The sequence below is a fragment of the Oncorhynchus masou genome, chromosome 13 (genome assembly GCF_036934945.1).
Source record: "Oncorhynchus masou masou isolate Uvic2021 chromosome 13, UVic_Omas_1.1, whole genome shotgun sequence".
Classification (NCBI taxonomy): Eukaryota; Metazoa; Chordata; class Actinopteri; order Salmoniformes; family Salmonidae; genus Oncorhynchus; species Oncorhynchus masou.
This window is the reverse complement of record NC_088224.1, coordinates 40,887,390-40,910,485: the sequence shown is the minus strand read 5'-3', so window position 1 is coordinate 40,910,485 and position 23,096 is coordinate 40,887,390. Positions and strand designations below refer to the sequence as shown.

The following is a 23,096-nucleotide window of genomic DNA, read 5'->3' as shown; positions in this document are numbered from 1 at the left end:
CACAATTGGCCTAGCGTCATCCGGGTTAGGGAGGGCTTGGTCGGTAGGGATGTCCTTGTCTCATCGCGCACCAGTGACTGCTGTGGCGGGCCGGGCGCAGTGCGCGCTAACCAAGGTTGCCAGGTGCATGGTGTACCCTCCGACACATTGGTGCTGCTGGCTTCCGGGTTGGATGCACGCTCTGTTAAGAAACAGTACGGCTGGTTGGGTTGTGTATCGGAGGACGCATGACTTTCAACCTTCGTCTCTCCCGAGCCCGTACGGGAGTTGTAGCGATGAGACAATATAGTAGCTACTACAACAATTGGATACCACGAAATTGGGGAAAGAAAGAGGTAAAATTTAAAAAAAGAAGAAGAAAAAAGATTCCTGATTCGGTATCCACAGTAAAGGTGTTTATGTCTAACAACTTCAAGCATCTACACTACAGGCCAAAAGCTTTAGAATACCTTGTCATTCAAGGTTTTTTTCTTTATTTTTAATATTTTCTACATTGTGGAAATGTAGAAAATGATTCGGACCGCAGTGACAGAAAAGCAGCCAACAAGTGCTCAGCATATGTGGGAAATCCTTCAAGACGGTTGGAAAAGCATTCCAGGTGAAGCTGGTTGAGAAAATGCCAAGAGTGCGCAAAGCTGTCATCAAGGCAAAGGGTGGCTATTTGAAGAATATCAAATATATTTTGATTTGTTCAAACCTTTTTTGGTAACTACATGATTCCATAGTTGATGTCTTCACTATTATTCTACAATGTAGAAAATAGTAAAAATGAAAACCCTTGAATGAGTATTTGTTCTAAAATGTTTGACCGGTAGTGTAAATGCTTATTACAAGTGTAATTTGAATTGTCCAAGTCATCATGACTAACTCAGTGACATTATTCCTAGTGGTGAATAGGTTACCTATACTGTATGTACTGTATTCAGACTGGTGCCATGACTGACCTGTGAGGACGACAATGAGTCAGATCAGTTTGGCAATGGCTGACAATAACCAGACCTTTTCTCACCCGCAGAGTGGAGGAAGGTACTGGCGTGGAGGTTTTGACACAAACACATCCGGTCGTAAATTTAAGTAGAAGGAGGCTTTCTCCCCTTTAGTATCAACCAAAGGAATGCCTTAAGTTTCAGCCAGTGTTCCTGTCGAAACTCTAACTTGATCAAATGTGAATAATGGAACAATAATTGTACAAAATTAGTATAACAGAAATACTGTTAACTTGAGAAGTATATCCCCTTCATCCGTCAAGTTTCCATCCAATATGTTGTACATATATGAAAAATCCGGAAAGTATTTTTGTTAAGATATGAATGTGATGGATTTTAGTTCTCTAATAAGATAATTGTTTTTGATAATACTTTGTACAAGTAAGTAGCCACTCCCTGGGTGAGGTCAGAGAGCTTGTCAGAATGACGGAACGCCCCTTTTGACCAAGAGTGCATAAAAAGCCTTGGTAACGAAATTAACATTAGAACAGGAATGCTACATGTTTGAAATGATTTAAACTTTGAACCTCAACACAAGGTGAAGAAAAAACGACATTCCTTTAGACCAGAGTGACAAAGAGCTGCAGCTTATGCCCATAGTGGTCTGAATCCTGAATCCTGAATAATTAACACGAGGAGGAAGAGGCGGCAAACTCCCGTCTCAGATGATCACTGGTATAGCTGATTAGTTGTCCTGAGTCAAACATCTCAAACTCTTCAAACCATCCTATCTTACAATGAGTATCAAATCCCCATACACTACTCCCATCCCTCCGATCGGCACGGCTGGCTAATCTTCGAATAAGCAGCTTCAGGAGCTAATGGAAGCGTGAACTTTGTAGTTCTGTTCAGGATTACACGACGGACAAAGACAATCATACGTAAATACATTCATGATTTCTTACTCGAAACTTGTGGTGGTTTGTCTGCAAAATATATGATTAAATGGGAGAAGAGTTATAGAATGTATCGACAATAAGTGTATTTTTTGCTCTCTATGTCGTTGGATAAAATGCCATATTGTGTCAGCCCGCTAGGGAACTTTGCCTCATGTAAACTCAGCAACAACAAAAAAAGTCCTCACTGTCAACTGCATTTATTTGTGTAAATATTTGTATGAGCATAACAAGATTCAACAACAGACATAAACAGAACAAGTTCCACAGACATGTGACGAACAGAAATGGAATAATGTGTCCCTGAACATCTCCTCGTGAACTGCACCAGATTTGCCAGTTCTTGCTGTGATATGTAACCCCACTCTTCCACCAAGGCACCTGCAAGTTTCTGGACATTTCTGAGGGGAATGGCCTTAGCCCTCACCCTCCGATCCAACAGGTCCCAGACATGCTCAATGGGATTGAGATTTGGGCTCTTCGTTGGCCATGACAGAACACATGAGGGAGGATGTCTTCCCTGTAACACACAGCGTTGAGATTGCCTGCAATGACAACAAGCTCAGTTCGATGATGCTGTGGCACACCGCCCCAGACTATGACGGACCCTCCACCTCGATGCCGCTCCAGAGTACAAGGCCTCGGTGTAACGCTCAATCCTTTGACGAATCCCACCATCACCCCGGTGAGGCAAAACCGCGACTCGTTAGTGAAGAGCACTTTTTGCCAGTCCTGTCTGGTCCATCGACGGTGGGTTTGTGCCCATAGGCAATATTGTTGCCGGTGATGTCTGGTGAGGACCTGCCTTACAACAGGCCTACAAGCCCTCAGTCCAACCTCTCTCAGACTATTGCGGACAGTCTGAGCACTAACGGAGGGATTGTGCAATCCTGGTGTAACTCGGGCAGTTGTTGCTGCCATCCTGTATATGTCCCGCAGGTGTGATGTTCGGATGTACCGACCCTGTGCAGGTTTTACAGGTGGTCTGCCACTGTGAGGATGATCAGCTGTCCATCCTGTCTCCTTGTAGCGCCGTCTTAGGCGCCTCACAGTACGTACATTGCAATTTATTGCCCTGGCCACATCTGCAGTCCTCAAGCCTCCTTGTAGCATGCCTAAGGCACGTTCACGCAGATGAGCAGGGACCCTGGGCATCTTTATTTAGGTGTTTTTCAGAGTCAATAGAAAGGCGTCTTTAGTGTCCTAAGTTTTCATAACTGTGACCTTAATTGCCTACCGTCTGTAAGCTGTTAGAGTCTTAACGACCGTTCCACAGGTGCATGTTCATTAATTGTTTATGGTTCATAACAAGCATGGGAAACAGTGTTTAAACCCTTTACAATGAAGATCTGTGAAGTTATTTGGATTTGACTAATTATCTTTGAAAGACAGGGTCCTGAAAAAGGGACGTTTTTGTTGTTGTTGCTGAGTTTAGTAAGTGTGTGTGTGTATATTCTGTGTTATTATTTAGTTAGATAGTAAATAATGATGATCCAGGACTTGCATTATAGACATAAAAGTAAATTATGTACCCCCTTGATACACATCATTTCCCTCAAAATGCCCTTGCTCTCTCGCTCCGTCTTCCTCCTTTTTACGGCCATCCATATGCATCTATGGCAACATGGGCTAACACGTTCCATCTGTTCCACGCCTGTAAATAAACCTCTATCGATCTTAACTGAAACACCAAATACAGACAAACGCCTTGAGATTAAGATTGACCAGCTACTAAAAAAGGTGCTGAGATAAAAGAGAGAGCCACTCACTCTAGCGAGAGAATTAAACACGGAGTCACAAAAAAAAGAAGCAAGACCAGTACAAGAAAAACAGGCTATGCTCCAAACTACATTAAATGACCAATGACACACAATCTACTACATTAAGGTCACCATGGCAACACATAAACCCACCAAAACCTCTAAAGATGTATAGTTGTGAGGAGTGTACTGCGTCCAAAAGCTAATTCACCTTTCAATTTCTGTATTCAGGCTTCACTCAAACATTGTTTTAAAGGTTTGTTTTACTATTGACAGTTACAACTGATTTCGGGATTGTATATCGATTTGCTTTCCTTAAATATAAGTAATCTGATTTATTAGTTTCAGTCTGAGGTGTTTAATCAAACTTGTCGCACTCCGCTCCGGCTTGAGAATAAATTCTACAATCGGTCTCCTGAATTAACTTTCTATGCATGTGCCCCCAGCTGGCACACGTGCACTAGGCCTGAGCTAGTTTCCCCCTGCTAAGCTAGCGGAACTATGCTAGTTTTCGTCCTCGTTGCCAAACCCTCAAATACTGCACCCTCAACTTCAAAACTCATTTACTAGTTATATAATCACGTAACTAAGACATTTGCTGGAAATGAACTTGAATAGTCATGACAGGTTCGAGATGATGGTGACAGCGGCGAAGGATATCATTGCTACTTAACGTGGATCCAAGTGCAGTTTTGAGATCCACCGGCGTCATTGGTGTAGGGTTAAGGTGGAAGTTTCTGAATGGTCTTGGAACTGTGACAATGGGCAGCCTCTCCCTGCTTGGCTCATTGGGATATGTTGTGATTTTGCCAACAAAGCCAGATACTGTATGTAGACAGTCTTGTATCCTTAACCTTTATTTTTTCAACTAACTATCATATGTTGTTTCAAATCTGACTTTATTAACCTCTTGGAACTCTAGGGGCGCAATTTCATTTTTGGAAGAAAAACGTTCCCGTTTTAAACAAGATATTTTGTCACAAAAAGATGCTCGACTATGCATATAATTGCTACTGTTCGAAAGAAAACACTCTGACGTGTCCAGAAATACAAATATCTTCTCTGTCCGTGCCCTTTAACGTGAGCTTCAGGCAAAACCAAGATGACTTGGCATCCAGGAAATGACAAGGATTTTTGAGGCTCTGTCTTTCATGATCTCCTTATATGGCTGTGAACGCAAGAGGAATGAGTCTGCCCTTTCTGTCGTTTCCCCAAGGTGTCTGCAGCATTGTGACGTATTTGTAGGCAGATCGTTGGAAGATTGACCATAAGAGACCACATTTACCACGTGTCCGCCCGGTGTCCTGCGCCGAAATTGGTGCGCAAAAGTCACCTGCCAGTATTTTTCCATGGGGCAGAGAGAGAGACGCAAGCTTCCAAGAACTGCATGTCAATGAAGAGATATGTGAAAAAACACCTTGAGGATTGATTCCAAACAACGTTTGCCATGTTTCGGTCGATATTATGTAGTTAATCCGGAAAAAGTTTCACGTTGTAGGTGACTGCATTTTCGGTTCGTTTCGGTAGCCAGGCGCAATGTAGAAAACGGAATGATTTCTCCTACACACAGACGCTTTCAGGAAACACTGCGCATTTGGTATGTGGCTGGGAGTCTCCTCATTGAAAACATCAGAAGCTCTTCAAAGGTAAATGATTTTATTTATTTGGTTATCTGGCTTTTGTGAAAATGTTGCGTGCTACATGCTACACAAAATGCTATGCTAGCTTTGCATACTCTTACACAAATTAGTCAATTTCTATGGTTCAAAAGCATATTTTGAAAATCTGAGATGACAGTGTTGTTAAGAAAAGGCTAAGCTTGAGAGTAGGCGCATTATTTTAATTTTATTTGCGATTTTCAGAAATCGTTAACGTTGCGTTATGCTAATGAGCCTGAGGCTTAGTCACAATCCCGGATCCGGGATGGGGAGTTTCAAGAGGTTAATATAATGAGTAATCCAGGAATGTCACAAGGTAATTGACAAGAAAACTCTACAGATCGCAATGACTACAATGAATGGCTAAATGACTTCAGGACACTAAGGGTCCGTGGAGCTCCTACTCTTCCTCACCACTCAATAAGAGTCCTATAGCAACCCTCCATATAGGGTTGGAGCCAGCAGCCAAGGCCCAGGGATATATAATGGCTGGCCTCGGCTGGTGGTGCAACAGTAAGGCGTCCCTCTTCGGTATTGATCCAGGTTGGCTAGATCATGAGTGAATGCTGGGAAGCTGACTTCATGTACCCGACTGCCTGGGCGGGCAGGCGTCTGGACTCCTGAGTGGCCTGTGTTGGTCGGGACGGCTGTCTACAGACTGAGTGGAACCAGCTAGGGCAGGGCGATGCCTTTTTAACGCTCTTCGTTTCACCGTAAACTGATGAATGTGGCTCAATAGGGTGAAACTTAAAACCGCCATGACCAGATGATAAAAAAAAACACAAAAAAACGATCAAGCTTTTTTGCGGCTTTAAAATTGACCTTCCGGGTCATTATTTTTGCAAAGTTCAGTGCATAGATTTGCAGAGTAACAGTTTGAAAAGTTAATCTGTAATAATTATATTCTAATATGTTCACAACACTTGCCATTCCTGATGAACGCATTTTCGTATAAAGTCAATGTCCATGCTCTCTGCAAAGGTCCATTGTAGGATATGAAACTAATAAAGCCTTTGCCTCTAGAGTCTATAGCATCAGCTAACAGATCAGAATCGTAGCACTGCCTTGACAGGGAGTCTGTTTGAAATATCTCTGTGCTTCTACCAAGTTCAAAGGTTGAAGGTGATGCTGCAGAGAGCCTCACGTTTGACTACAGTACCATCAGTGCCTCTGGTTATTCTACCTGCATGCCCTCTCCCTGCCCTGGTTATTCCATCTTTGAATTCCACAGCGGTGCCCTCTCTCCTTCAGCTTCATTAACAGATCTGCACGTGTTGTTCATGCTTCACTGCCCTACTGCTCTGACATACTTGAGAGAGATAGCGCAGGTTAGAAGGTTTTGTTGTATTCTTGTATTCCCTGCTTCTCCCTGGATAAAACCAAATGAAATGTGCTTTGGCAGCTAACCTTGACATTCTTCAACTCCCTCTATGCGAGTAGGCAGGGAAACCAAAGAAGAAAGAAAATGGCCAACGCACACTCGCAGTTCGGTCTGAGGCATTTGTGAGGGAGAACAGTGGCTCTAATTGGTAAACTAAGCAGGGAGCCTTTACTCCATATTGAGGGGAATAGTTGCAGGAGGTTATCAAAACGTAGAACTATTCTTTTCAAATGCCACAGTGTTTTGTTCCAGGCTCGTTTCAAAACACCTGGGGTACATTTCCCACTCATTCCCAACTGTGGGGAGGCTGATATAGCTTCATTGCTGAGGCCCCTCTCAACACGGTGCAAATAAATGGAGTTAATGGAGTCTGGGCCTTCACAAAAGAGAGAAATAATTATTTCCTGTATTTCATAACATTTATTAGCATGTGGGCTGTGTAGCTACATTGTCTCTCACCGTGGGTAGCCGAGCTTTCAGACATTAGCGACTAATGAGCGAGGGCTCCGAGGCAATTTCACGAACAATGCGGCCACGTTGCTTTGCTCCATAATGACACCTAACCTTTCAAATATGAGCCACGATTGGTACCTAATATGTAGTGCCACCTAACGCAAACTTGTGTTTCAAGTTTAAAATGAGTAACCAAACTGAAGACTTCATCAAATAGTGATATTATGCCACTCAGCTTCTGTCTTATTGGTAAGAAAGGCATTTTCCTTTTTCTTCACGTTAATCATATCTTGCCGACGTTCCGGTGCAGATCGGGTCTCGCTGACAGGAAATAAAAAAAAATAACACCTTCCAGGGAGAGCGAGTGAAAGAGGGGGAGAAAAGGGGGAGACTGAGGCATTGTCATGGCTTGTGACTCCACAGAAGACAGCAGCCTGCCAAGCAGAGCTCAGATAATGAGGCCTCTCAGTTCAGCCTCTTACTCCAGAGTAAAGACATTCTATTCACTAAAGACTCCAAGGAAAGACACTACCCACCGAAGACTCATTCGGAGTAAAGACATATTTCGCTAAAGACTCCAGAGTCAAGACTTAACCTTAGAGATCCTATTCAATTACTATTATTAGTATTTTAATTTCTAATTCTGTGTCAAACATATATACCCATTCAATCCGGCCTGGAAGGTGGTTTGAGTAATATCTATATTTTATTTATCACTAAATATCACCAAGTGATGACATTCCTATGAGGCCATAGAGCAGGGAGAGTTCATTCATTAAGGAGCCTGGAGCAATAACACTCTGCACTTTAGACTATGGTGCAAAGACTCTTCATTAGAGAAAACACTCTTGCTTAAGAATGCAGTGAGAGCAGAGACTGTTTTAACCAATGACCTACAGCAAAGACAATAGGTGAAGTGGACTGAAGAATGTAGTTATTGTTGCTACTAAAGTTATTGTTCTTCTAACATAGTAACTAAAGTGTTTCCTGCTATATCAATCTACACTTGACGGATAACTTTGTATCATACTCTTTGTGCTGTGTCATTCAAGTTCCTAAGACTAATGCAGTCACTTGCATCCAATGGCATGTTAATGAAGTTTGCCTCTAATAAAGAGTTACTATTGGAGTTATGCATCATTTATGGCCATGAAATTCAATACAGAGGGGACAATATTTTTTAACAACTAACCGCTAACTTTCCAATCTATGGAGATTCAATACAGCCTAATGTGAACTACCCACAACTGTTTGAAAAAAATATTCAGTACAAGTCAAAAGTATGAACAGACCGACTCACTCAAGGGTTTTTCTTTATTTTTACTATTTTCTACATTGCAGAATAATAGTGAAGAAATCAAAACATTGAAATAACACATGTAGTAACCAACAACAACAAAAAAGTGTTAAACAAATCAAAATATATTTTATATTTGAAATGGTTCAAAGTAGCCACCCTTTGCCTTGATGACAGCTTTGCACAGTCTTGGCATTCTCCCAACCAGCTTCATGATGTAGTCACCTGGAATGCAATTAAATTAACAGGTGTGCCTTGTTAAAAGTTAATTTGTGGAATTTTTTTCATTGAGGCAATCCGTTGAGTTGTGACAAGGTAGGGGTGGTTTACAGAAGATAGCCTTATTTGGTAAAAGACCAAGTTCATATTATGGCAAGAACAGCTAAACAAGCAAAGAGTAATGACAGTCCATCTTTACTTTAAGACATGAAGGTCAGTCAATACGGAAAACTTCAAAAGCTTTGAAAGTTTCTTCAAGTGCAGTCGCAAAAACAATCAATCGCTATGATGAAACTGGCTCTCATGAAGACCGCCACAGGAAAGGAAGAACCAGAGTTATCTCTGCTGCAGAAGATAAGGTCAGAGTTACCTGCCTCAGAAATTACAGCACAAATAAATGCTTCAGAGTTCAAGTAACAAACATCAACATCAACTGTTCAGAGGAGACTGCGTGAATCAGGCCTTCATGGTCAAATTGCTGCAAAGAAACCGCTACTAAAGGGCACCAATAATAAGAAGACTTGCTTGGGCCAAGAAACACGAGCAATGTCCATTTGATTGGTGTAAATCTGTCCTTTGGTCTGATGAGTCCAAATTTGAGATCTTTGGTTCCAACCACCGTGTTTTTGTGAGATGCAGAGTAGGTGAACAGATGATCTCCGCATATGTGGTTCCCACCATGAAGTATGGAGGAGGAGGTGGGATGGTGCTTTGCTGGTCAGTGATTTATTTAGAATTCAAGGCACACACCACAGCATTCTGCAGCGATATGCCATCCCATGTTGTTTGCACTTGGTGGGACTATCATTTGTTTTTCAACAGCACAGTGACTCAACACACCTCCAGGCAGTGTAAAGGCTATTTGACCAACAAAGGGAGTAATGGAGTGCTGCATCAGATGACCTGGCCTCCACAATCACCCAACCTCAACCTAATTGAGATGGTTTGGGATGAGTTGAACCACAGAGTGAAGGAAAAGCAGCCCAAAAGTGCTCAGTATATGTGGGAACTCTTTCAAGACTGTTGGAAAAGCATTCCAGGTGAAGCTGGTTGAGAGAATGTCAAGAGTGTGCAAAGCTGTCATCAAGGCAAAGGGTGGCTACTTTGAAGAATTTCAAATTTATTTTGATTTGTTTAACAGTTTTTTGGTTACTACATGATTCCAAGTGTTTTCATAGTTCATGTCTTCACTATTATTATACAATGTAGAAAATATTAAAATAAACAAAAATCCAAACTTTTGACTGGTACTGTATGTATGCATATACATCTCGAATAAAAACATGAACATTGTATACTTTAGTACTATACTAAACAAAAATAAAAATGCAACACGTACAGGTATTGGTCCCAAGTGTTGGTCCCATGTTTCATGAACTGAAATAAAAGATTACAGAAATGTTCCATTTGCACAAAGCAAATCTTTCAAATTTTGTGCAATTTTGTGTAATTTGTTTTACTTCCCTGTTAGTGGGCATTTCTCTTTTGCCAAGATAATCCATCCACCTGACAGGTATGGCATATCAAGAAGCTGATAAAACAGCATGATCATTACACAGGTGCACCTTGTGCTGGGGACAAAATGCCACTAAAATGTGCAGTTGTCGTCACGCAACACAATGCCACAGATGTCAAGATGAGGGAGCGTGCAATTGGTCTGAGACCAGCCACCCAGACAGCTGATGAAACTGTGGGTTTGCACAACTGAAGAATTTCTGCAAAAACTGTCAGAAACCGTCTCAGGGAAGCTCATGTGCGTGCTCGGCCTTGTCTCAGGGTGGTAAGTTGGTGGTTGAAGATATCCCTCTAGTGGTGTGGGGGCTGTGCTTTGGCAAAGTGGGTGGGGTTATATCCTTCCTGTTTGGCCCTGTCCGGGGGTATCATCGGATGGGGCCACAGTGTCTCCTGACCCCTCCTGTCTCAGCCTCCAGTATTTATGCTGCAGTAGTTTGTGTTGGGGGGCTAGGGTCAGTTTGTTATATCTGGAATACTTCTCCTGTCTTATCCGGTGTCCTGTGTGAATTTAAGTATGCTCTCTCTAATTCTCTCTTTCTTTCTCTCGGAGGAGGACCTGAGCCCTAGGACCATGCCTCAGGACTACCTGGCATGATGACTCCTTGCTGTCCCCAGTCCACCTGGCCGTGCTGCTGCTCCAGTTTCAACCTACTGCCTGTGATTATTATTATTTGACCATGCTGGTCATTTATGAACATTTGAACATATTGGCCATGTTCTGTTATAATCTCCACCCGGCACAGCCAGAAGAGGACTGGCCACCCCTCATAGCCTGGTTCCTCTCTAGGTTTCCTCCTAGGTTTTGGCCTTTCTACAGAGTTTTTCCCAGCCACCGTGCTTCTACACCTGCATTGCTTGCCGTTTGGGGGTTTAGGCTGGGTTTCTGTACAGCACTTTAACATATCAGCTGAAGTACGAAGGGCTATATAAATAACTTTGATTTGATTTGCATGCTGACTGCAGGAATGTCCACCAGAGCTGTTGCCAGAGAACTGAATGTCGATTTCTCTATCATAAGCCGCCTTCAATGTCATTTTAGAGAATTTGGCACGATGTCCAACCCTCACAACCGCAGACCACGTGTAACCACGCCAGCCCAGGACCTCCACATCCGGCTTCTTCACCTGCGGGATTGTCTGAGACCAGCCATCCAGACAGTTGATGAAACTGTGGGTTTGTACAACTGAAGAATTTCTGCAAAAACTGTCAGAAATCGTCTCAGGGAAGCTCATCTGCGTGCTCGTCCTCACCAGGGTCTTGACCTGACTCCAGTTTGGCATCGTAACCGTCTTCAGTGGGAAAATGCTCACCTTCGATGGCAACTGGCACGCTGGAGAAGTGTGCTCTTCACGGATTAATTCCAGTTTCAACTGTACCGGGCAGATGGCGTGTATGGCGTTGTGTGGACAAGCAGTTTGCTGATGTCAACATTGTGAACAGAGTGCCCCATGGTGACAGTGGGGTTATGGTATGGGCAGGCATAAATTACACTGCTCAAAAAAAGGAAGGGAACACTAAAATAACACATCCTAGATCTGAATGAATGAAATATTCTTATGAAATACTTCTTTTTTTACATAGTTGAATGTGCTGACAACAAAATCACACAAAAATTATCAATGGAAATCAAATTTATCAACACATGGAGGTCTGGATTTGGAGTCACACTCAAAATGAAAGTGGAAAACCACACTACAGGCTGATCCAACGTTGATGTAATGTCTTTAAAACAAGTCAAAATTAGGCTCAGTAGTGTGTGTGGCCTCCACGTGCCTGTATGACCTCCCTACAACGTCTGGGCATGCTCCTGATGAAGTGGCGGATGGTCTCCCCAGGGATCTCCTCCCAGACCTGGACTAAAGCATCCGCCAACTCCTGGACAGTCTGTGGTGCAACGTGGCGTTGGTGGATGGAGCGAGACATGATGTCCCAGATGTGCTCAATTGGATTCAGGTCTGGGGAACGGGCGGGCCAGTCCATAGCATCAATGCCTTCCTCTTGCAGGAACTGCTGACACACTCCAGCCATATGAGGTCTAGCATTGTCTTGCATTAGGAGGAACCCAGGGCCAACCGCACCAGCATATGGTCTCACAATGAGTCTGAGGATCTCATCTCGGTACCTAATGGCAGTCAGGCTACCTCTGGCGAGCACATGGAGGGCTGTGCGGCACACCAAAGAAATGCCACCCCACACCATGACTGACCCACCGCCAAACCGGTCATGCTGGAGGATGTTGCAGGCAGTAGAACGTTCTCCACGGCGTCTCCAGGCTGTCACGTCTGTCACATGTGCTCAGTGTGAACCTGCTTTCATCTGTGAAGAGCACAGGGCACCAGTGGCGAATTTGCCAATCTTGGTGTTCTCTGGCAAATGCCAAACGTCCTGCACGGTGTTGGGCTGTAAGCACAACCCCCACCTGTGGACATCGGGCCCTCATACCACCCTCATGGAGTCTGTTTCTGACCGTTTGAGCAGACACATGCACATTTGTGGCCTGCTGGAGGTCATTTTGCAGGGCTCTGGCAGTGCTCCTCCTGCTCCTCCTTGCACAAAGGCGGAGGTAGCGGTCCTGCTGCTGGGTTGTTGCCCTCCTACGGCCTCCTCCACGTCTCCTGATGTACTGGCCTGTCTCCTGGTAGCGCCTCCATGCTCTGGACACTACGCTGACAGACACAGCAAATCTTCTTGCCACAGCTCTCAATATGTTCCATCCTGGATGAGCTGCACTACCTGAGCCACTTGTGTGGGTTGTAGACTCCGTCTCATGCTACCACTAGAGTGAAAGCACCGCTAGCATTCAAAAGTGACCAAAACATCAGCCAGGAAGCATAGGAACTGAGAAGTGGCCTGTGGTCCCCACCTGCAGAACCACTCCTTTATTGGGGGTGTCTTGCTAATTGCCTATAATTTCCACCTGTTGTCTATTCCATTTGCACAACAGCATGTGAAATTTATTGTCAATCAGTGTTGCTTCCTAAGTGGACAGTTTGATTGCACAGAAGTGTGATTGACTTGGAGTTACATTGTGTTGTTTAAGTGTTCCCTTTATTGTTTTGAGCAGAGTAGTTAATCCGCCACCATCTACTCATGTTTCAGCATGATAATGCACAGCCCCATCGCATAAGGATCTGTACACAACTCTTGGAAGCTGAAAATGTCATAGTTCTTCCATGGTCTGCATACTCACCAGACACCTCACCCATTGAGCATGTTTGGGATGCTCTGGTATCTAACCAACAGTTGCATATCTGTATACCCAGTCGTGTGAAATCCATTGATAAGGGCCTAACGGACGTATTTCAATTGACTGATTTAATTAAAAAGGAAATGTAAGTCTGTAAAATCTTTGAAATTGTTGCATGTTGTGTTTATATTTGTGTTCAGTTTAAATGTATTTGTCTTTATTGTTGCTTGTCAAGAAGGTTAACAAGTTATAATTCATTACCAAGCAACTGTCTAAGTATTTGACTTGTATCCATGGATACAGACAGACCTAGAAGGAAAGTAGAAAGTCAGTGGCATACACTGACTTTCAGGCTAACAAATACACTCCAGCAATGCCGAAACAACAGAGTATCCAGTCACATAAGTGGAGCAGCGGTTGAAGCAACCCACCTTCCTCTTACAGTACAGTATCACTAATATGATTTGGCATTAACTGATGTAGTTGGAATTTGTGCACAACTTCCTTCATGAGATAGATGATAGTAAAGAGTTCAGGCTTGGATCCATTTTCAACATCCATGTGCCTGAAGGTGAACAAACTATGTTATGAATGTATATGCAAATGGGCACTGCCCGTTTAGGCAAACAATGACACTACCACGCTTTATTAACGTGCTCCGCAGTCTAAAAGCCATCTTTCCCTAACTTGACTATTAGTGTTTAGCAAAAGGACAACTCTCCCTTTTTGTTGATAAAAAAAGTAGAGAATCCATCAGAATCATCCCCCTGGTGTGGAAACGATGAAGGGAGTGAGAGATGGGAATCCATTTTCCTCCCATGGCCCACTGTGCCTTAAAGGTTAATCACTACACCAGCAATCTCCTCTCCTCATCTCTCCTTCAGTCTCTACTTTTCTCACACAAAAAAAAACATGTCACTTATCTCAACTTCCCTCACCATTAGGTCCTTTCCAGCTGTTAGCCTTCCCACACATGTATTCCAAAGGTGTCTGAAGTACACTAGCTCTCCTCTGTTTCAGGCTCTCCCCCTCTATCATCTTGTCATCCTCCTTCAGTGTTTGCTTCCCCCACAATTGACCCACCGAGCACTTTCCGCAGTATATGCACTAAAACTAGTTCTCCTCTGTCCGTCTCCTTCCCTCAATCTCTTCTTTTTGCACTTCCTCCTTTCTTCACACCAATCACCATTTCTCTCTCCTTCTCTCACCTCCTCTCTTCCCTCACTGTTCTAATTCTCACTACTCCTCTCACAGCAGTATTTCTAGTAGCACAAGCTTCAGCGTTCTAGGGACAGAGGAGGCCCCTCTCTGCCCCTCTTGTTCTCTCTTATTTCAACTCTTTCCCAGCAGTAGCACCTACAGTGGATTTGCCCGGGGGCCCTAGTCTGTTCCAGCCTATCCACTGGTCTCTCTCTCTCCCCTCCCGCTCTCTGCTCGTCAGCACTGCAAGGGCAAAACAAGTGGCAAGAGAGAGAAGAGTGGCAATAAGAAAGGGCCATCAAAGCGAAAACACAACTCCAACTGTTTTCCTGGAATTCATGACGAGAACAGTTTCCCAGTATTTGGGTTTCGCCCCCGAGGCAAAAGCGGTCTGTGTTGACAGCAAAAGACAAGTTGATGGGGATGAGGCTAATTCCAGTTGCCAGTGGTGATGTGGGCGTGTCAGTGCGAGTGATTCTGAGGAGAGAAGAATCGCTAAGAATGACTGGATGTGAGGGGGTCAGTTACTCAGTGTTGGGCTAGGACAATGATCTGATATGGGGAGACAGACTGTAGAGAGTAGGTCCCAGAAATACACACACAAATTGGCTGTAGTGCTGATTGGGGCAGGTGGCTGTCTGCCTAGAGAACAATTTAAACTGACTGAGTGTAAAGACACACGACCATGCAATCGGGTGAGTGAAATGGCCTATCATTTCACAGGCTATCATTTTTAAAGCTGGTCACTGGTCAAACAGGCTTTATCATGACCAATGACAGGGGTTTTATGAGGTGCATCCCAGATGGCACCCTTTTCATTATATTCCTACTGTTGGTCAAAAGTAGTGCACTATTTAGGGAATAGGGGGGCATTTGAGACACTACCACACAAAATTGATTAAAAAAATTAAATAAATAATAATCCTCAGCAATCTCCACACACAACTACCCCAAAATGACAAAGCGAAAACAGGAATACCGTATTTACCTAAATATTCAGGCCCTTTGCTATGACTCGAAATTGAGCTCAAATGCATCCTGTTTCCATTGATCATCCATGAGATGTTTCTAAAACTTGGAGCCCACCTGTGGTAAATTAAATTGATTGGACATGATTTGGAAAGGCATACACCTGTCTATATTAGGTTCTACAGTTGACAGTGCATGTCAGACCAAAAACCAAGCCATGAGGTCGAAGGAATTGTTCATAGAGCTCCAAGCCATGATTGTGTCAAGGCACAGATCTGGGGAAGGGTACCAAAAAATGTCTGCAGCATTGAAGGTCCCCAAGAACACAATGGCCTCCATCATTCTTAAATGCAAGAAGTTTGGAACCACCGAGTCCCTTACTAGAGCTGCCCGCCCGGCCAAACTGAGCAATCAGGGGAGAAGGGCCTTGGTCAGGGAGGTGACCAAGAACCCGATGGTCACTCTGACCCGAGCTCCTCTGTGAAGATTGGAGAACCTTCCAGACGGACAACCATCTCTGCAGGACTCTACCAATAAGGCCTTTTGGTAGAGTGGCTAGACGGAAGCCACTCCTCAGTAAAAGGCACATGACAGCCTACTTGGAGTTTGCCAAAAGGAACCTAAAGTCTCTCAGACCATGAGAAACCAAGATTGAATTCTATAGACAATGCAAAGTGTCACCCCTGGAGGAAACCTGGCACCATCCCTATGGTGAAACATGGTGGTGTGGAGCATCACGTTGTGGAGATGTTTTTCAGAGGCATGGACTGGGAGACTAGTCAGGATTGAGGCAAAGATGAATGGAGAAAAGTACAGAGATATCCTTGATACCTGCTCCAGAGCGCTCAGGACCTTAGACTGGGGCAAAGGTTTATCTTCCAACAGGATAACGACCCTAAGCAGTCTTTGAATGTCCTTGAGTGTCCCAGCCAGAGCCCGGATTTGAACCCGATCGAACATCTCTGGAGATACCTGAAAATAGCTGTGCAGCAATGCTCCCCATCCAACCTGACAGAGCATGAGAGGATCTGCAGAGAGGAATGGGAGAAACACCCCAAATACAGGTGTGCCAAGCTTGTAGCGTCATACACAAGAAGACTCTAGGCTGTAATCGATGCCAAAAGGTGTTTCAACAAAGTACTGAGTAATAGGTCTGAATACTTATGTTAAATGTGATATTTTTTTTTTTTACAACTTCGCAAAATAAACAAATACAATGTTTTTGCTTTGTCATTATGGGGTATTGTGTGTAGATTGACGAGGGAAAACATTTTTTTTTAAATCCATTTTAGAATAAAGGCTGCGACGTAACAAAATGAGGGAAAAAAACTACGGGTCTGAATACTTTCCCGAATGCGCTGTATACCTTGCGTGAGTAGTTGCAGGGTTCGGACTTCCTCTCTGACGCGGAGCTGCAGGACCTGCTGGAGGATGTACTGCCGTTGGCCCTCCTGCATGATGCCCATTCGCTCCAGCTTCCTGTCCGTCAATCTCATCAGAGCCCGTCCTGGATGGAAAGAGGGAGAGAGAGCGAAAGAAAGGTTCAAACCAACCCCTCATGAGATAAGACTGACGCGTCTCTCCCACCCAAAATAAACACCATAAGTAACAATGTATATTTAATGAAATTGATCAATTGTTTGGAATTGGATCACACTTCAGATCTCTGAAGCACCTCAAGGTGAACTAAAGCATAACTGACCAAAAAGGACTGTCTCTGAATGCTGCCTTCAACTGCATTCAACTTTGCTACATACAATAAGCAGCACAATATATACATCCATGAAATATCCCATTTACATTATGTGTAGATCTCACCAAGGGGACTATTCTGAAACCATGAATAGATCATTCTCTAGTCCAGGGTTCCCCAACTGGCAACCGGTGGGCCAAATTTGTTTTCTGAGCAAAAAAACCAACATATATTACTGTTTTAATGTTCAGTGCTTGACATGTCAAAACACCAGGAAATCAGCTCCAAGTGATTGGAAATTTAAAATCAAAATAGAGAGACGTGACCATATACAAATGTAAGCAACGTTTGAAATGATTGTGTTTTAGTCAAATATGTCAGTTTGGGCTTCCTGCGGGCAATCTGCAGCCTACAAATGATTTGTAATTACGTTCCGGCCCCCCGACCATCCGCTCAAGAAAAAAAAAATGCATCTAGTTGATGATCCCTGCTCTAGTCTATCCATTCAATACATGTTATTACATTTCTGCGCGGGTATGCTAGCAGGTAGCGTCGAGCAGCCAACGATGACCCACTGAAGAAATATCTTCATCTTGCGACATAACACACTTAACATAATTATTACTCTTCTTTCACCCATAGGCACCTCCTTCTGGGAGCTCTTGATTTTCATAATCCCTAATTTAATGTTCTTTAATATAATTTGTTTAAAAAGTGGCGGATTTGGTCCGGTAATTAAAACGCAGTGGAGAAAGTACAGTCTAATTAATTACGCTCGTTATGGAAGGCCTTTGTGGCAGTGTGCGGGATTGGGGAACTAGATAGTAGATAATGCCCGGTGATTACCATGCATAAACCCGACCCCTGTAGAGCCACCCATCACTTGTTTACCCTAATGACTCTGGGCTCCGGATCGCTCCTCCTGATTGGCTAGCAGCCGTGAACCTTCACTGGTTTACGGTCTCACAGCGGGACTACGGTGGTGTGACTGTCACATGCTCTCTCTTTCACCCCCGAGCTCCTTCCTCCCATCCACTCCAACAGCACTGTACTTACTGACTCTTTACACTGTAGATTATCATAACGACTTTGTGCATATTTACTTTCTTTGACACGGCTCATTATTTGAGATAACAAAAACAACAAAAAAGGTTGTTTTGTGAAAGCATTGTAGGCTAGGTCATCTTCTGAAAGGCACTTTTGGTGATTTAATACAGTTTTAGGTTTTATGCAACCATGAATTACCACACACAGCTGTGTGTTGGTGGTATGATGCATCCTGTGTGGCTCAGTCGGTAGAGCATGGCGCTTGCAACGCCAAGCGTCATGGGTTCGATTCCCGCTAGGGCCACCCATATGTAAAAGTAGTGGCCCCGGCCGACTTGTAAGTCGCTTTGGACAAAAGCGTCTGCTAAATGGGATATATATAAAGCTGACAGCATTGTAGAGCTGGGACGATAAACCGAGAATGATCAACACCACACCGATCACTTATCGCAGGCCTTTTGCTGATATCGTTCATTACAATAAGTAGCCTATACTAGAGAAATGTGAAGTTGGAAATGAATAACTTTGCTAAATGGGTGTTTGTTAAATGTGACAACTGATGGCTACAACCATCCAACTAGTAGTAGTTGTAGTTTAAAAATATAAACACAGCAGATTAAGGTTATAAAGTTATTGTTATCGCATCAGTTCAAGAAATGTATCACGATATTGGTTGCTGCCTAAATCGCCCAGCTCTACAGCATCGGAAAATCTACTCTGCCAAAACACTTTATTTGCAAATAACTATGGCAAGTGTGACAAAAATGCTAAATGTGTCCAAAAAATCAAATTGTAATGCCAGCTCCTGTATGGTTTAATGATGACTACTACACAAATACAGAGTAGCTATGAGGGCCAGTAAAATGGGACGTGAGTGAGGGAGTGAGAACGACAATATGAATGTTAAAGGATCACTTGAGGAGTCTATAAAATAACGACCAACCATCACTTGGCACCTCATCCGAAATCCGACACAAATCTGCCTTTCAACAGGGACACCTCTTTAGCTTTACCTCGTGGCTATCTGTTCTATAAACAACCATACAGGATGTATGAGAGATAAAGCTTTCAGATCAATGACTAAACAACTGCTATAATAACGCATCTTTAGTCATCAACAGCTCAGAGTTAAAAGGCGATAAAACTGCACGATTGTGGACAGCTTAAGATGCGTCGAGATAAGAGCAATTCGGAGCCAAGCTGCCAGTTTTTTGGCGGCAGTGCCAACATATCGCCTCTCCTCTCCTTCCAGTAGCAGCCGGGCGAAACGCCTCTGTGGAGGTCCAGACTTCTCTCTCTCTCTCTCCACTGCGGTTCTGAGTCATTGACTCAACAATCCCACGAAGCCACAACAGGGAATGTATCAAACCACAATTAATACACAGAGCAGTGTAGCATGTCCGGGCGAAGAAAGAAGAGAGGAGTAGAGGATGGGGGAGAACGCCTGAAAAGAGAGAAGAGGAGAGCTGGAGAGAGAAGGTTGAGAGTAGAGGTCGACCGATTCATCGGAATGGCCGATTAATTAGGGCCGATTTCAAGTTTTCATATATAAAGATTAAATAAAGGTGTAAAAATTGTTAACTAGGCAAGTCCATTAAGAACACATTCTTATTTTCAATGACGGCCTAGGAACTGTGGGTTAACTGCCTTGTTCAGGGGCAGAATGAGAGATTTTCACCTTGTCAGCTCGGGGGATTCAAACTTGTAACCTTACAGTTAACTAGTCCAACGCAATAGCAACATGCCTCTCTCTCGTTGCACTCCACAAGAAGACTGCCTGTTACACGAATGCAGTAAGCCAAGGTAAGTTGCTAGCTAGCACTCATCTCATAAAAAACAATCAATCATAATCACTAGTTAACGACACATGGTTGATGATATTACTAGATATTATCTAGCGTGTCCTGCGTTGCATATAATCTGACTGAGTATACAAGCATACAAGTATCTAAGTATCTGATTGAGCGGTGGTAGGCAGAAGCAGGCACGTAAACATTCATTCAAACAGCACTTTCGTGCGTTTTGCCAGCAGCTCTTCGTTGTGCGTCAAGCATTGCACTGTTTATGACTTCAACCCTATCAACTCCCGAGATGAGGCTGGTGTAACCGAAGTGAAATGGCTAGCTAGTTAGCATGTGCTAATAGCATTTCAAACGTCACTCGCTCTGAGCCTTCTAGTAGTTGTTCCCCTTGCTCTGCATGGGTAACGCTGCTTTGATGGTGGCTGTTGTTGTTGTGTTGCTGGTTCGAGCCCAGGGAGGAGCGAGGAGAGGGACGGAAGCTATACTGTTACACTGGCAATACTAAAGTGCCTATAAGAACATCCAATAGTCAAAGGCTAATGAAATACAAATGGTATAGAGGGTCCTATAATTAGTCCTATTAGTCCTATAATTCCTATAATAACTACAACCTAAACCTTCTTACCTGGGAATATTGAAGACTCATGTTAAAAGGAACCACCAGCTTTCATATGTTCTCATGTTCTGAGCAAGGAACTGAAACGTTAGCTTCCTTACATAGTACATATTGCACTTTTACTTTCTTCTCCAACACTTTGTTTTTGCATTATTTAAACCAAATTGAACATGTTTCATTATTTACTTGAGGCTAAATTGATTTTATTGATGTATTATATTAAGTTAAAATAAGTGTTCATTCAGTATTGTTGTAATTGTCATTATTACAAATACTTGTAAAAAAAAATATACACATTTTCTTTTTTTTCTTCTTTCTTTTTAAATCGGCCGATTAATCGGTATTGGCTTTTTTGGTCCTCCAATAATCGGTATCGGTGTTGATAAATCATAATCGGTCGACCTCTAGTTGAGAGGGACTGGGCGTGGATTTGAAAAAAAGAGAAGACAAAAAGTAAGAAAAGAGGAAGAGTGTAGAGAAAGAAGAGACTTGTACAGGACTGACTAGACAACTTGGGGATGAGTGGAGTGCTAAGACAAAGCACAGTGACCCCAAAATGCAGGACCACTGGGACAGTGGTGGAGTTAGAGTAGCTATTTCCTAATGGGTCACATCATGTCAGGTAACATGGTTTTATTTAGAGATTGGTTATGTTAGTATTCGAATAATATCATGTCAGTTTTTCGGATAGTAAAAATTCTTATAGTAAGGTCATTTGCTCGACCGATCAGAATGACGCAAAGGTAAACAGGGGACAGGTTGCTTTTCTCAGGTAATTTGTCAGCAACAGCGACAGAGATTTTTGCCATGACAGAAGAATTGCTATTTGAAGTAGGGGAAACAGCATACCGATGTCAGGGCAGCCTGGACAGCGAAACGCTCAGCAGTAGCTCAACTCACCGTTTTATAAGAACGTCGCAAGGATTATTTCATTTAGAGAAATCGTTTTCATTGTTAAAATAGGTCTACTCCAAAAATGAACACTCACTTAAGTAATCAAATACTAACGTCCGTTCGGATATCTGGATATTCCCATTAACCGTGCCCATCCCTAATGCACAAGCACACACACTCTGACTCAACCCCAGCTAAGGTAAGAGGGCTTCTGTTTCCATCTGAATAAGTGTAATACTTTCCTCTCCTCTAGCTCTGTCTGATGGGAACATTGCCAGACAACAAAGCTCCCTTTTTACTTCATCTCCTGTATCCACTTATCTTTGGCCAATTGACAGAGAAAATGATTTAAGCCACTTCTGCCTCTTCAGTTGCACAATATTGATTGGATTTAAATTTCACTCCCACTCTTCCCACTCTCCAGTAGCCTGTCCGCCCTTCTATATCATTACCCCTGTAGCCTGTTGGTTGGCGGTGTTAGCTCTGCTCTCTCTCACTGTCCGCCCCTCTATATCATTACCCCAAACCTGCCTGGGAATGAGGCACTGCCTCCTCCTCATCCAAATATGAGTTACTATTAAAAATGACTACTCCCCCCTATAAAGGTACAGATACTGTAATATACATTATTAAAGTCAGCATATTCATAAATTTACATATACAAACCTACAGTGCACACACACACACAGACCAGGCGTTAGATTAATGGGCAGGGGGAGTGCAGACCTCCCTCAGTGTGGGGCTGCTGGCAGATTAATCTATGGCCTGGCACAGTCGACCACCGCGTTTGATGAATGGGGCTTAGAGTACACACACACACACACACACACACACACACACACACACACACACACACACACACACACACACACACACACACACACACACACACACACACACACACACACACACACACACACACACACACACACACACACACACACACACACAACCCTGCGGGATCTGTCCCTTTTCGAGTTTGAACCAAGAGCCATGCTAATTACTGCTCTGTGGAGCAGCAGAGGGTGAGGACAGGGGCACAAAAGCAGCAAATTAGCCTCACTTTCCCAACTCTCTCCAAATGGCTCCAGTCAGCAAACATACATGTGTTCATGTGTTTGACAGTACGAGCTGGGCTGGCTGGAGCTGGAGATAGAGGGGGAGAATGTAGATCTAGATAAAAACCGTCAGACACAGCTGCATGTGTGGGTCTTCTGTGTAAGTGGGTATAGACTACTGAATGTCTCAGGAGTCTCTGGTTACCTTCCACATATGCAATAATTCCTTTCATGCAATGAGCAATACATCCTTGTCAACGTAATATTCTATAATGGTCTAAAACTGGTGGTCTGTGAGCCAGATCCGGCCCACTAGCCGATTTAATGTGGCCCACTGTTTAAGTAAATATGAGAGTTAACATTCCCACACGCTGTGTATACCATCCTTTACTAGTACTTGGCTTACTGGCACACATTACAAATACACAGTGACCATGATGCGACTCTTAGTAACCTAGGCACGAT

The 23,096-nt window shown here is 43.4% G+C and overlaps 1 protein-coding gene across 5 annotated transcripts in view; it reads right to left on the bottom strand.

Moving 5' to 3' along the window:
• Positions 1–23,096, bottom strand: part of samd12 (sterile alpha motif domain containing 12) — a 135,030-nt gene that overhangs the window by 69,652 nt on the left and 42,282 nt on the right. For all 5 annotated transcript variants that reach the window (XM_064983883.1, XM_064983882.1, XM_064983881.1 and 2 more), the window contains exon 4: positions 16,888–17,028. In XM_064983883.1, coding sequence (XP_064839955.1) covers positions 16,888–17,028 — 141 coding nt within the window. The remainder of the gene's footprint in view (positions 1–16,887; positions 17,029–23,096) is intronic.